Below are 14,029 nucleotides of genomic sequence, written 5' to 3'. Positions count from 1 at the left end.
GACCTCGTAAAAAAATAAATAAATAAATAAACAAACAAATTAATTAAATAAAATTTAAGAAAATAAATAAATAAATAAATAAATAACAGATTCCGAAGGCCCTGGGGACAAATGTGACCTGTGGACAGATGTGTGGCTTGTGGCTTCACTACTCAGTTCCTCCAGGATATTTTTGTGATTTTTCTGGCCAAAAGTTCTTGATTTTTTTTGCATTTTATTATTTTATTATTTTTAATTTGTGATGCCACTTGTGGAGCTTTTGTTTCTTTTAAATTAGAGAAACTACAAGCACAGGATTCTTCTTTGAAACTCTTCCCAGTGAAGACACCTTTTATTAGTAATTACTTTCTATGGTAGATGTACTCATGTTCGACACGTGAATGGAGGAGGGTGTAGGCTGAATGTGTGTAGTAGTGACCTCACACAACATGTCTCGAACCAAATCTGCAAAAAATCTTCGGTAATTTATTTATTTATTTTTGCGAGAGGAGAACCAAGCGGACAGATGCAGCTTAATTCCTGGACATCAGTGAGGATACTGAGGAGAATAACAATGTTAACGTAATGCTCTGAACAAACACCACACACACATCATTTTTGTCTAGCATAATCTCTGAAACAGCATTCACAAAAAAGGTGTACAACTTATTTGGTAAGAAAATTGATTTAAAATTTTTTTCTGCAATAATCTACAGCTGATATATACTGTAGCAGGGGTGGTCAAAGCACAGCCTGAGGGCCAAATGTGACCCAGAGCCAGATTTAATCTGCCTTATGGCTTCTCTGTTAGGGCCAATTTCTATTCTGGTGAAGTCCTTCAAAAAGGAATAATAATTCAGATTCAGATCCAATCACTGTATTTAAATACCACCTTATATTTTATATATTTATTGTATCGATCGATCGATCGATCGATCGATAGATAGATAGATAGATAGATAGATAGATAGATAGATAGATAGATAGATAGATAGATAGATAGATAGATAGATAGATAGATAGATAGATAGATAGATAGATAGATCAGCAAAACAGATGATCTACCACTAAAGGAAGCCCAGAAGGATTTGAGCGAGTTTGACAAGGGACAAATTGTGATGGCTAGACCACTGGATCAGAGCATCTCCAAAACTGCAGCTCTTGTGGGGTGTTCCCAGTCTGCAGTGGTCAGTATCTATCAAAAGTGGTCCAAGGAAGGAACAGTGGTGAACCGGTGACAGGGTCATGGACGGCCAAGGCTCATTGATGCATGTGGGAAGCAAAGGCTGGTCCGTGTGATCCGATCCAACAGACGAGCTACTGTTGCTCAAATTGCTGAAGAAGTTAATGCTGGTTCTGATAGAAAGGTGTCAGAATACACAGTGCATGACGGGTCAGGGCTGTTTTGGCAGCAAAAGAGGGACCAACACAGTATTAAGCAGGTGGTCATAATGTTATGGCTGGTGTGTGTATGTTTGAGATTTACACTGAAGGTGGACTGGCTTCTTAGCTCACTGTATTCCTTGGTGCCAGTGCACACAAATTTAAACTGCGCAGTGCATTATGGGATTAAACGGATATATTCCTGAGTGTTTTCAGACACCACTACAAAATGGCAGAGGTACACTGTATAGTAAAGATACTGCTCTAGACAGACACTGGGTTACTACTGTGGTAAGAAAAATCTGGTTACAGTGAACATGTCACTTCCTTTTTTTTTTTTTTTTTTTTAATAACAGAGGACAGCAATGCGTGTGTTACACTACATTCAGATTTACATGGAACATGAAAATGCTACTTGTACCATTTAGTTAGAAAGCAGAAGGAATGAGCCCGACGTACTGCATCTCCATCAGGCAGCTTCAGAAACCCTGTGGTTGAAGTGAAGGAACCTGATTCTTGCACCATCTTCATGTGAACGTTCCCATGGTGACGTGCTACACGTTTTCCTGACATTTAGTAATCGGTCCTTTTTTCCCCACCCTTTGCATTTGTCCAGTTCCACGCTTCTTGCATTAAGTAGTCCAGACGAGTGACCAGCAGCTGAGAGGAAAGTGAAGAAAAACGCCATAATACTCCCCCTTGCAGACCTGTCACACACATATTCGCAAACAAACACGCTTAAAATTAACCCGAGGCACCTTCGGCTATTACAGAGACAGGCCTGAGATGAGAGAAGAGCCAGGAGGTCAGAGGGAGTGTTAACTCACACAGATGAGTTATCTACACCCAACAAAACGCTTATTACTACAGGGACAGTAACTCCCACTCCACACAAGCTTCCTCTAATGTTCTTCAATGACTCTGTCAGGATGATCTTCGAGGCTCACATAAATTCCTTCACGCACTCGATCAGGTCCAGGATTGGATTCGGAAAGGTTTAGGAGACTCGAGCGAGCATTTAGGAACAGATTTTAGTCATCACTTTGTCTGAGCATCACAGATGTGAAGCCTAAAGGAAAATCTACGACGTCTGAAACGAGCCGTGACTCACCGTCCACGAGATGCTGTACGAGAGAAACATCTGTCTGAGACGGAGTCAGGAGTTTCAACACTTCCTCGGCAACACAAGCAAAACCAATTTAATCAAGACGGCCATTTACTTGCAAATGACCTTCATCAGACCATGAGCACAAGACAATTACCTCCCATTATTCCCACTACGCCGTGCATGGATTTCCTTGAAGGATAGGAAAAGACACTGATAAATGCACAATCATACTTCTAATAAGTGTTACTACAATAAGCGTAACACCTTCTTCTTTTTGGGGACCGGGTCAGGAAGTTCCACAAAAAAGAAATTAAAGACGTGTCCTTATATCAGACTTTTAGAGATTCAGTTCATTAAAGCTGTACTTACTAATAAACTGTACCACTACTGTACCTCTAATAATCATTATCATGAAAATTTGTTAATAATGTAGGTCTATTCTGTTTTATTTTTAATTTTCCACTTTCAGGTGAAAATCAGGAGAAGAATTTTGGCCTTTTTTGAATGGATGAAATTTTGGTAACCTGTTATTTAAATTTTTTTTAATATAATGCTAATTATAACACAATGACGAGGGTAATACCAAATATTATAAAATAATTCAAACAACTCAAGTTTTCATATTAATGAATTTAAACATTTTTCTTTTATCTTATCATAAAGAGATGTCACTGCATCATTGTTTTCATATCCAAAATAAGAACCCAAAATATCACTAATGTGAGATGGTGGGCCAGAGGCAGGGCTTCCAAGACATTTCTGAGCGTCCCAACCCCTGTGCAACTGTCAGTCATTCAAGATACACTGATCAGGCATAACATTATGACTACTGACAGGTGCTGTGAATAACAATGATGATCTCCTCATCATGGCACCTGTTAGTGGGTGGGATATATTAGGCAGCAGGTGAACATTTTGTCCTCAATGTTGATGTGTTAGAAGCAGGAAAAATGGACAAGTGTAAGGATTTGAGCGAGTTTAACAAAGGGCCAAATCATGATGGCTAGACCACTGGATCAGAGCATCTCCAAAAGTGCAGCTCTTGTGGGGTGTTCCCGGTCTGCAGTGGTCAGTATCTATCAAAAGTGGACCAAGGAAGGAACAGAGGTGAACCGACGACAGGGTCATGGGCGGCCAATGTTCATGCTGGTAATGCTGGTTCTGATAGAAAGGTGTCAGTATACACAGTGCATGACGGGTCAGGGCTGTATTGGCAGCAAAAGAGGGATCAACACAATATAAGGCAGGTGGTCATAATGTTATGTCTGATCGGTGTAAACATGTTGATGCGCTGATCTGTCATTTTTAAAACATATTTGTAAATCTGTTTTTTTGGAAGAATAATCTCAGGTCTCTTAGCACCTCAGGTTCATTAAACAGGAAACTGTGCAACCGACCTCTAACCAATCTCTAGAGACGTATCTCTAGACCCCCACTCCCCCCCAATTACCGTATCTCCTGGAAGGTGAATTACATACTGTATCTTTATATTTTTCAATATTCTCTATAGAATTAAATACAAAAAAAATAGCAAGGTTACAAGTTACTGTGCATATTTATTAACAAACTGCATATTACAAAATCTGATCAGCATTCAGATGTAAATAATTTATGTAAATAATAAGGGCATTGTTGCTCATCACTAGTATAGGCAGTATGGTAATTAATGCTTAGGCATACATCAAGCAAAGACATTTTTTTTTGCCTTAGTCGTTCTGTTGTAGCAGATAAGAGATGGAGAAGACTGATATCAAATAACAGACAGAATTAGGATTTATGTGTTAAAAGGTTTTCCTCTGGGTTTGTTCTGTAGAAGTAAACCCTGTTTTATTAAATCCTGACACACGCCATCCTTAACGCTGTAACTATTTCAGATCTAATTTTCCCACTCTTAGTGGTTAACACAATTACGAGACCTGTGACGTGGCTTAGTAACACGAACCTGCTGTTTCGACTGAAAGTGACTTCAGTTTGAGACTCTGATCTCCTCATGATTCACTGAATCTGCAAGCTGGAAATATTAATGCACGTTTCTTATGACGAAGCAACAACAACACGAATCAGGGACACAATAAAGGCACTGGGGGGAACAAGACTTCACATCTAAAGAGAGAGACCCAGCATTGTTTTAGGATTTAAACTCACACTGCCCCCTGGTGGATGTTCACTCATCACAGTCTTTAACTAGAAACGGTGTTTCTGGCTTTAATTATCAAAATAATAACCACATTTATAGCCACATGCAAATGTTTACACCCACTTGGGACAAAATGTTTTATAAGCAACTGTCTAACTGCATGATGAGTGTTTTTTTTATGATGTTTTAACTCAATTATTAAACATGACTTTTTCTTTATACCACCTCGGGAGTCTGACTGGATCTTGGCAAAACCTTGACATGATCAATTATTTTTCTGAATTATGTTTAGAAGACACAGACATTTAATTATTTCTCGAAATTATTTTTAGTCATTCATTCGTCGTCACTAAGTGCTTTATTCTGGTCAGGGTTACTGTGAATCTGGAGGATGTCACATAACATAATACTGGAGATTCAGAAATCCAAAAATTATGTACTGATTACTGAATGAATCTTTTTGGTAAACTGAATCAAAAGATTTGGAATAAATCAATATTAGCACCACTGCATGGATGGGTTAGCAGTGCAACAGCAGTTACACTCACACTTGGTGGCAGTTTAGCATCTCCAATCCACCTGCTGGCATGGAGGAAACCTAGAGAAGCCGGACATGGAGGAGAGCATGGGAACGAGGATTGAACAGCTGTGAGGTGGCATCTGCCCGAATTTATTTTGCAGGTGATTTTAACATACACTTTTCCCTTATGCAAAAAAAAAAAACAAAAAAACGTGAGGGTGCAAACATCTGCACTTGACTGTAACACTACATAACATGTAACGTAATATAAAAGACAATTTTAGGGCCATTACGGACAATGATTAGTTTACAGTTTCAGTTCCTAGAGTACATGATAAATACATCAATGTCTGATTGCTAAAACCAACATATTAAACAATATCGACTTTTACAGCTAAATACTTAAGGCACTTGGATGGCATGCACATTCAACAGACAGTGCTAATTACTACAAGTTGTTAGCATCTTCATCTCTCACAGTATCACGCTTTTAAGACACTTCATGGATTAGTAATCGTTCCAAGTATTTTGGATAATTGAGCATTCTGTACAAGTTATTGGCGACAAAATGATAAATTGGTGACAAATTGCATGAACTATTTAAAAATCACACCTGAACACCACACTCGCTTCTGACAAACTGTACATTCCCTATAAATGTATTCTGCTGACATTTGGCCATGTGTTCAAGCTCGATATGACGTTAAACGGGCCAAAGACAATGAAGAATGAGGAGAGATCGGTCACAATCGGTCATCATTCACCTTGGAATGTCTCCTGTTAAAATGACATTAGTGCTTAGACTGGATTCAGAGAGGAATAATAAAATTGTAAATCTCAGATATAACGTGCGGCTTTTTTAAAACTCATTAGATGCCGGGACTCTTTTATATCCTTAACCGTCTACCTGTGACTGAGCACGGAGCAGTGGTTACTTCCTATGTGGTTCATATTTAATTAGTTAACTTGGTTTCTTATTAAATTTCACCTCTTATGGCGCTTTCACTTGGGCAGCGTCTTTGCTCCTGCAGTGTGAAAAAGGTATTTGAATGAGAGATGAACTAAACAAATAGTTTAGTTATTAATATAATTATCGAATCATTTATCGATCCTCGATTATCGCCCTCTCTGATTTGCGGGAGTTCTTTGTGCAGAACTTTTCGATCTTAAAGGCTTTTAATTTTGTGCAGTGTGAAAACAAACTAAATCAAATAGATGCATTTTGCTCTGATGTGGAATCTGCCTTTAAATTGACAAGATATGCTGTGATTATATTCTACATATTGTGGATATTATAGCGGTCAGTTGGTAAAGTACCTGATTATAAAAGGTACATGTAAACAGTCTGAGCGTTTTTTTAAAACATGGTGAGCTGATACTGGCTCAGCATTAAACGAAGACTTTAAAACAGCACGATCGGGCTTTACGGTGTGTCTTCACGGTCGTGTTCGGGACTATAGAGTTACAGCACTGGATTCTGACACCAATGCTATAAGCTCTATGGCTCTACACCTGATGAAGTGAATCTTACAGAGTTAGCCAGCTAACCCTGCTCCATTGCCTCGCACTAAACACTGGAAATGTTGAATCTTGCTTTGTGTCCTTTTGTAAACTCGTTATAAACTACTATATGCTTAAAACTGCTGAATCTATACTCTTTCGTACTTCAGCACTAAAGTCAGGCTAGCTTTAAGGTTATAGGTTATGGTGGTTATAAAGCTAAATTAAATATCCAGCTATGAGGAAGCCAAAGTTCTCACTCCTCTAACAGCAGCGTCTAGATGATGGAAGCGGCTGGCGTGTGATTTTGAATGATTCATTGCTGTCCACGTCCGTGTTCTCCAGAGGGGGGATCTGCCGACCTGCAGAGCAAACATTGGGATAACTGATTAACGCGTTCCAACCTCTCCTCTGTCTGCTTACTCATAGAGAGGTTTTCTTTATTTTTTAATGGTTTCTACAGTTTTAGCGTATTTGCATGATCGAGAATTGCCAGCAATCAGGAAGCTTTTCATAAAATAATAATAATATTAGGACAGGCAAATATTTCATACAGGAGGTTATTAGGACAGATTCGAGCGACACTTACTTATACTTTGAAAGAGTTCCTCAACATTGACAGCATTCCTAGCACTGGTTTCAATGAATATGGCTGCGATTGACTCAGCAAATTCCTTGGCGTCTTTTGTGGGAACTTCCCTGCAAAAATGCAACATAACTGGGTCAGCGATGCAACTCCAAAGATATCAAACTCTACTCAGTTTGACAGGAAATACAAAGCAAAAAAAAAAGTAAAGGGAAAGCCAATCCATATACAAGAACAATTTTTAAAAAAATAAGAATAAGAAAAAGATCCAAAGTTAATAAAGAAGTATATTCAAGGATAGCCAGCCAACTAAATGGTTCATGTGTGTTGTTTCTGCATCGCCTGATTTTAATATTCACCTGGGTAGGACTGGTTTAGTTCCCATATTGTTTGAATCACCCAAACCCCTTGAAGAATTTTTTACAATTCCACCATTGGGTCTGAGGACTTACTGATACCACATAGTACAACTTTTTCATATCTAAAATTATTCTGGACTGCAGACAAAGAGCCAGCGCAGCTCAGGCTGCAAGAGATGCTCACCGTATATCACCCAGGTCATTCTTATTTCCTGCAATTGCCACCACAATATCCTCTGGGCCATGCTCCTTTAGCTCCTTCACCCACTTTTTCAAGGTCTGAAAGGAGTCCTGCAGAGAGAAGAGACTCTCCAATTCTCCAAAGTGACAGTAATGTATGTGACAAATATATTTGCAGCAAGTATGGCAAATAAATCTATTACAACAAATGAACAGAAGGACAAAATAAGTATGAAGTGTGATGATCAGTGCATATATCCACAACTAAATTTATATGTATACTGATCAGGCATAACATTACGGCCAGTGACAGATGAGAAGATAACCAGTGTTATTTACTTCATCGTGGCACCTGTGCCATGTGTTCCCCAGGCAAGTGACGCACACGCACCCGGTCATCCACAAAATGTGATTCATCAGACCAGGCCATCTTTTTCCTTTGCTCCGTGGTCCAGTTCTGATGCTCACGTGCCCATTGTTAGCAATTCTGGCAGGGCACAGGGTCAGCATGGGCACCCTGACTGGTCTACAGCTACGGAGCTCCATACACAACAAACTGTGATGCACTGTGTATTCTGGCACCTTTCTATCAGAACCAGCATTAACTTCTTCAGTAATTTGAGCAGCTTGTCTGTTGGATCAGATCACAAGGGCCAGCCTTTGATCCAACATGCATCAATGAGCCTTGGTGATACTGACCACTGCAGACCGGGAACACCCCACAAGAGCTGCAGTTTTGGAGATGCTCTGATCCAGTGGTCTAGTCATCACAATTTGGCCCTTGTCAAACTCGCTCAATTCCTTATGCTTGTCCATTTTTCCTGCTTCTAACACATCAACTTTGAGGACAAAATGTTCACTTGCTGCCTAATATATCCCACCCACTAACAGGTGCCATGATGAGGAGATCATCAGTTTTATTCACTTCACCTCTCACTGCTCATAATGTTATGCCTGATCGGTGTATATACTGTATGTAACTGAAGCACTTCAAGTGTGTATAAATTTGCACTGGAAGTAAATAAGCAAAATTGTCCAAAGACAGACATACTGTAAAGCTAAAGAAACCACATGTTACTTATCTGTACAAGTGTAAAACTGTGTAGAGGAGCTTACCTGTTTGGTGATGTCATACACAATGACAGCAGCAGCAGACCCTCTGTAGTACATCGGGGCCAGAGAGTGAAACTGTGGCAAAGCAAAACAGATACGTTTTTTTTTTTTAAAGTGGTTACTAAAAAATCTTTTACCATGTTCATAAAATTCAAAGAATAAAATTAAAACCCAATATTAATTTTTGGTCTGTCTGAAAAGAGTTTTTGTTCCCTGTTCTATATATAATTATGATGAGGACATCAGACAGTTGTCCAGTCCAGGAGTTGAGGAAATACATCACCAAGAGGAAGTGCACGTTTGATGGTTTCTAGTGATGTCATGTACAATATACACGCTCAGCATTTTCCAAACACCCCCAGACTTCCATCGAAATCAGTAAATAAGTCAGACAGAGACAGACGTCTGATCTCAAGCATGCAAAACTAAGAGCATGTGGTCAGTGAGTGTGTGGTCATACCATTTCTGTTAAAACACTGCTGGATGAATGAGAATAGACATGCAATTGTGGGAATAAAATAGAGCCCTTACATTATACCTAACTATTATCCCCTGAACATTCAGAAAGAGATTTTAGAGGCTTGTGTTACAAGTATCTGCATTTATGCAAACAATGCAAGCGTCATTTATTCATGTTTTTCTTTTAATTTGGCACCTATTTGGATCTCATTTGCTTACAAAAATTGACAGTGGATTAACAGAGCAGTGAATTTGAAGTTCAGAATTTTTCTCGAAAAACATCAGCTTGCTCCCTAGCTACGTGGCTAAGACAGACAATAACAAAACAGTCGTTTATACCAGGATTCATCTTTGGACCATTACATAATACACGCTGGAATTTTATTAGTCATCAGCGATCTATATTCCTGAGATGGATGCATCTCCCTACACAGTGCTCTCTAACCCCAATGTGGGTGTTATTATTCTCATAAATACACATTTGAATAAGTAGCTATTACGAAAATCTGATTATCGAGAGAGGAGAGAAATAGTCCTCCACAATCTCATCTAGGTCTGAATGTCCCATAAGAATCAGGATTCGTTTTAAACCAGCCTCACACACATATGTACCGATGCTGACTGCTAGGTGTACTGAATGTAGAACGATGAGCTGCTCACCCTCTCCTGCCCTGCTGTGTCCCAGATCAGGAACTTGTGAAGCTCATTGCCGCAGGGGACAGTCTTGGTTAAAAACGATGCGCTGACACAAACAGAAAACAACGAGCAGTTATGGAAACAGCGTGGCGCATACGATACAGTGGGGATGAGAACAGGAGGAACCTCTTTTGTTATTGATATTAGTCTGGAATGAGAGGGAAGTACACTCTTATATTCTCACTCCATTTTAAATAACACAGTTCAGCACAGTCAACTATACATATTCTCTATATTCATAAATTATAATGGCGTTTTTCCCACACACTAATCTCCGTGTCTGCACTCATACACAAAGATGATGTGTAATTACATTTCAAAATATAATTATTGTACTAAAGCTAAACTAGGTATACCTTCTTTACACTCATTAACAACTCACAGACCTACACAGACCATGTGAAATGCAAATTAGAAAACACCCATTGTACACTTCCCAATTTCAATCCCACTGTTTCATCTCCACTATCAGTAACATGCTATATTACCAGGCCAAAACTGTGAAGTCGGCCTTTACATGCACATGAATGTAATATGGAGTTGTCCCGCCCTTTGCAGCTATAACAGCTTCAACTCTTCTGGGAAGGTTTTCCACAAGGTTTAGGAGTGTGTTTATGGGAATTTTTGACCATTCCTCTAGACGCGCATTTGTGAGGTCAGTCACCGATGTTGGAAGAGAAGGTCTGGTTCACAGTCTCCGCTCTAATTCATCCCAAAGGTGTTCTATCAGGTTGAGGTCAGGACTCTGAAGTTCCTCCACACCAAACTCGCTCATCCATGTCTTTATGGACCTTGCTTTGTGCACTGGTGTGCAGTCATGTTGGAAGAGGAAGGGATCATCCCTAAACTGTTCCCACAAAGTTGGGAGCATGAAATTATCCAAAATGTCTTGGTATGAAGCTGAAGCATTAAGAGTTCCTTTCACCGGAACTAAGGGACCAAGCCCAACCCCTGAATTCAATGATTTAGAGGGGTGTCCCAAAACTTTTGCCAATATAGTGTATGTCTGAAACTCAGACTGACTTAACATGAAGAGAACACTCCAACATTGGAAAATCACGGTGCTTACTTTATGCACAGGGGCATTGTGATGGTGGAACAGTTTCGGGCTCGTTAGCGATAGTGAAAAGAAATCATAATAGACAATTGTGTGCAGCAACAGTTGCATACAGATGTGATGGTCAAGCTTTTGGCAATATAGTGTATGCATATTAATGTACCTTGATCTTCTTCTGATATAGTGCCTTTCAAAAAAAGGGAAAAAAAAATTTGGCTATGAGCTACAGTGTTACATAAAAACATTAAGTCTGGCGAGAGTGCAGGATTGTGCTTGACTGTTTCTAGCATCTGTTTGAGGTAATTAGTACGTGTAATAAATTATTTCCTTCCAACGGCCAGACCACATCTTCGGTGCACATGTGAAGGGCAGCAGGTGTTGGGATTTGGAAGAGTACTTCACACTACAGAGTGGAGGTGTGAAAAGCTTTCTAACAGGCTACTGAAAGAAAAACTCATTTAGTGATTTATTCAACCCAGCATACAGGCAGGCTGCTTTTATTTCCAGACCCATACAGGAGAAAAATGTACATATAATTGAATTAAATAAATGTGAAAACAAGACAGTGGCACATTAAAAAAAAAAAGAACAAGATAACTGTGAGATTCTGGGGATGTACTGGAGTTTACAGTCTCAGCAACCCTCCATGCACACAGCTGATGTGTTATATGTTCATGCAATACCTACAGGGATTTATTTTAGTGGCTTGTTTGGGAGCAGTAAATTCTAAAGTGCTTATCTAAACAACTTCGAGACATAAAAAGTTCCTTGCTCAGCTTTACTGGGCTGAGTCACGAAAAACAACCGAGACTGCACGCATTCCAGCAGCGAAGGAGACAAGATGAGGCTGGTTTTGCCGCTCATAAATCCAGCTCATGAGCACATTTCAACGGATAATCAGGAATCGCAGACCTTTAAAGACACACCAGGGTCTAACGCTGGGAACAATATAGGAATTCGTATATATAAAGTATGTACTCACCCAATAGTTGGGCTTATGTTGTGATCGAAATGATCCTGGACAAATCTGCAAACGATACTTGATTTCCCCACTCCTGTGTCCTGCGTTTGCAAAAAAAAGAAAAGAAAGAAAGAAAACGGAAACCTTTTTTTTTTTTTCCTCTCTTGGACCACTTATAAGAAGCAAAAATGTTTTTCATCTTTTTTTTTTTTTAAGCATAGCACAACCACAAATATGTGACCACGTCCCCAAAAGAATACTGACGTATTAAGCACTATTTAGTAGATGTAGGTACTTTGGTATTGAGTTAATGGAAGAAGTCTGTGTGTTCTCAGGCTCAAGTAAGACAGATGATGATGATGATGATGATGTAACGACTGGTATGTGTTGACTGTGGGCGTTCCCGAAATGTGATTTTCTGCTGAAAATGCGGCAGTGTTGCTAACTTGAGTGAATTCCTTGCTAGATCTGGCGGAAAGAAAGAAGGCTAGTGATTTCTGAGCATGTATTAGAAAGGATGCTTCACATTATGCAGCGTTTCGTCCGTTCGAATCAACCGAGGGTCTTCCTCTTCAGTTGCAGGTGAAAAAACAGCATTCAGATTCGGGTCAGAACCAAATCGAGTGGTCAGAGAGCATCTCAGTGAGGGATCACACAGTGCCACAGTTACGAAGATGAATGTGAGACGTGTTACTGTAATGAGGGAGGTGGTAGCTTAGTGGTTAAGGTGTTGGACAGCTGATAGAAAGGTTGTGAGTTCAAATCCCAGGTCCACTAAGGTGTCACTACTGGGCCCTTGAGCAAGCCCTTAATTGCTCAGTTGTATAAAATGGAAGTTGCCCCGGATAAGGGGGCGTCTTGTCAAATGACAGAAATGTACCAAAGATCTCAACAACCCTACATGCAAATAGCTGATGTGTGACTTGGGAAAAAAACGGACCGGATGATGGAAAAGAACTGTCCAAAGATACTGTTTTAAAAGCAGTCATTACTATTCGAATGATTTCTACACATACTTGCCAGCATTTTGTTTACCCCTCCACCCCGTCATCATATCTCTGACCAGCGAATGAAGAAGATTGGTGCATTTTCAGCCCTCCATGCTCCCCAAACCGAGTGTTTTCCTGGTTTGTTGAACTATTTGCAATGAAACCAAATGCGAAAGCATAAAGTTGACTCTGATTCGGATTTAATAGGTGGGAATGTGTGAATTTAAGGTACTGGAAAGTTCTTCATGCTACATCAGTTGAGTTCCTGGCAAGCTTAACAAACAAACAAACAAACAAACAAACAAACAAACAAACCTCCCCCAAAACACCTCCTCACTGAGTATCTCGATAACTATGCACGTTACGCCATGACGTCATCCGGCGTCTTCTAAGCCTCTCTTTAAAGCGTTAGAGACCACAGCTATAGTTTCCCCTGAAAACAGCTTGGCATCATTAGACGGAGGTTACGTTAGCATGTTAGCTACTTACTTCTGGAAGCAAGTTTTCATTAAAGTGTAAAGCGGCTCCGGGGGGGGGGGAATATAGTTTTATATAATCAAATCAAACCTTATATTCTAACTAATTAGAGTTGTCTATAATCCAGGAGACGAGTGAAAAACAGCGCGCTGGATTTCTCAGTATCCAGGCAGAAGAATGCTGAGGAAGTTTTTTCCACTTACCCCCAGAAGACACACTTTCAGCTCCCTAATGGCCATTTCAGTAAAAACCCCTACAACATCTGAGGCATTATTTCCCGTCTCTCTCTATCTCTCTCTCTCTCAGTCTCTCTTCCTCCGTACTTTAAGCGACTTTTCCTTCCACACAACACACTCCGTGGCCACGGCCTGCACTGACCATCTTCTGCCCGCAGCTAACGGAAACTCACCCATGCGTAGTCGGTCGGGTCACGTGACCCTCCTGTTGCGCATGACGTCAGCGCGAGAAGCAAAACATGCAGCTATGTAAACACGTTTATTTTGGATTTAAAACTTTCTTTTTTCC

General features: G+C 39.9%; 1 protein-coding gene across 1 annotated transcript; it reads right to left on the bottom strand.

Annotated features, from left to right (window-relative positions):
* Window positions 1-4,006: 4,006 nt before the first annotated feature.
* On the bottom strand, window positions 4,007-13,924 carry rab31 (RAB31, member RAS oncogene family). The gene is made up of 7 exons (XM_058418652.1): window positions 13,708-13,924; window positions 12,060-12,139; window positions 9,985-10,066; window positions 8,869-8,940; window positions 7,757-7,863; window positions 7,217-7,326; window positions 4,007-6,989 (listed from the first exon to the last, which is right to left on the bottom strand). The coding sequence occupies exons 1-7, from the start codon at window positions 13,741-13,743 to the stop codon at window positions 6,892-6,894; spliced, it is 585 nt and encodes a 194-aa protein (XP_058274635.1). The 5' UTR covers window positions 13,744-13,924; the 3' UTR covers window positions 4,007-6,891.
* Window positions 13,925-14,029: the final 105 nt, after the last annotated feature.

This window comes from Hemibagrus wyckioides, linkage group LG20, assembly GCF_019097595.1.
Source record: "Hemibagrus wyckioides isolate EC202008001 linkage group LG20, SWU_Hwy_1.0, whole genome shotgun sequence".
NCBI classification, from domain to species: domain Eukaryota; kingdom Metazoa; phylum Chordata; class Actinopteri; order Siluriformes; family Bagridae; genus Hemibagrus; species Hemibagrus wyckioides.
Note: the sequence above shows the minus strand (reverse complement) of the source record. Positions and strands in the feature narration are given on the sequence as shown.

Bases quoted from the DNA above. Each gene is read 5' to 3' on its own strand.
- rab31 (XM_058418652.1), bottom strand. From the start codon at position 13,743: ATGGCCATTAGGGAGCTGAAAGTGTGTCTTCTGGGG. The intron at 10,067-12,059 runs GTGAGTACATAC...TGTTTGTGTCAG, and splicing joins AACATAAGCCCAACTATTGG to CGCATCGTTTTTAACCAAGA. The intron at 7,864-8,868 runs GTAAGCTCCTCT...TTCTCTCTGCAG, and splicing joins TGTATGACATCACCAAACAG to GACTCCTTTCAGACCTTGAA.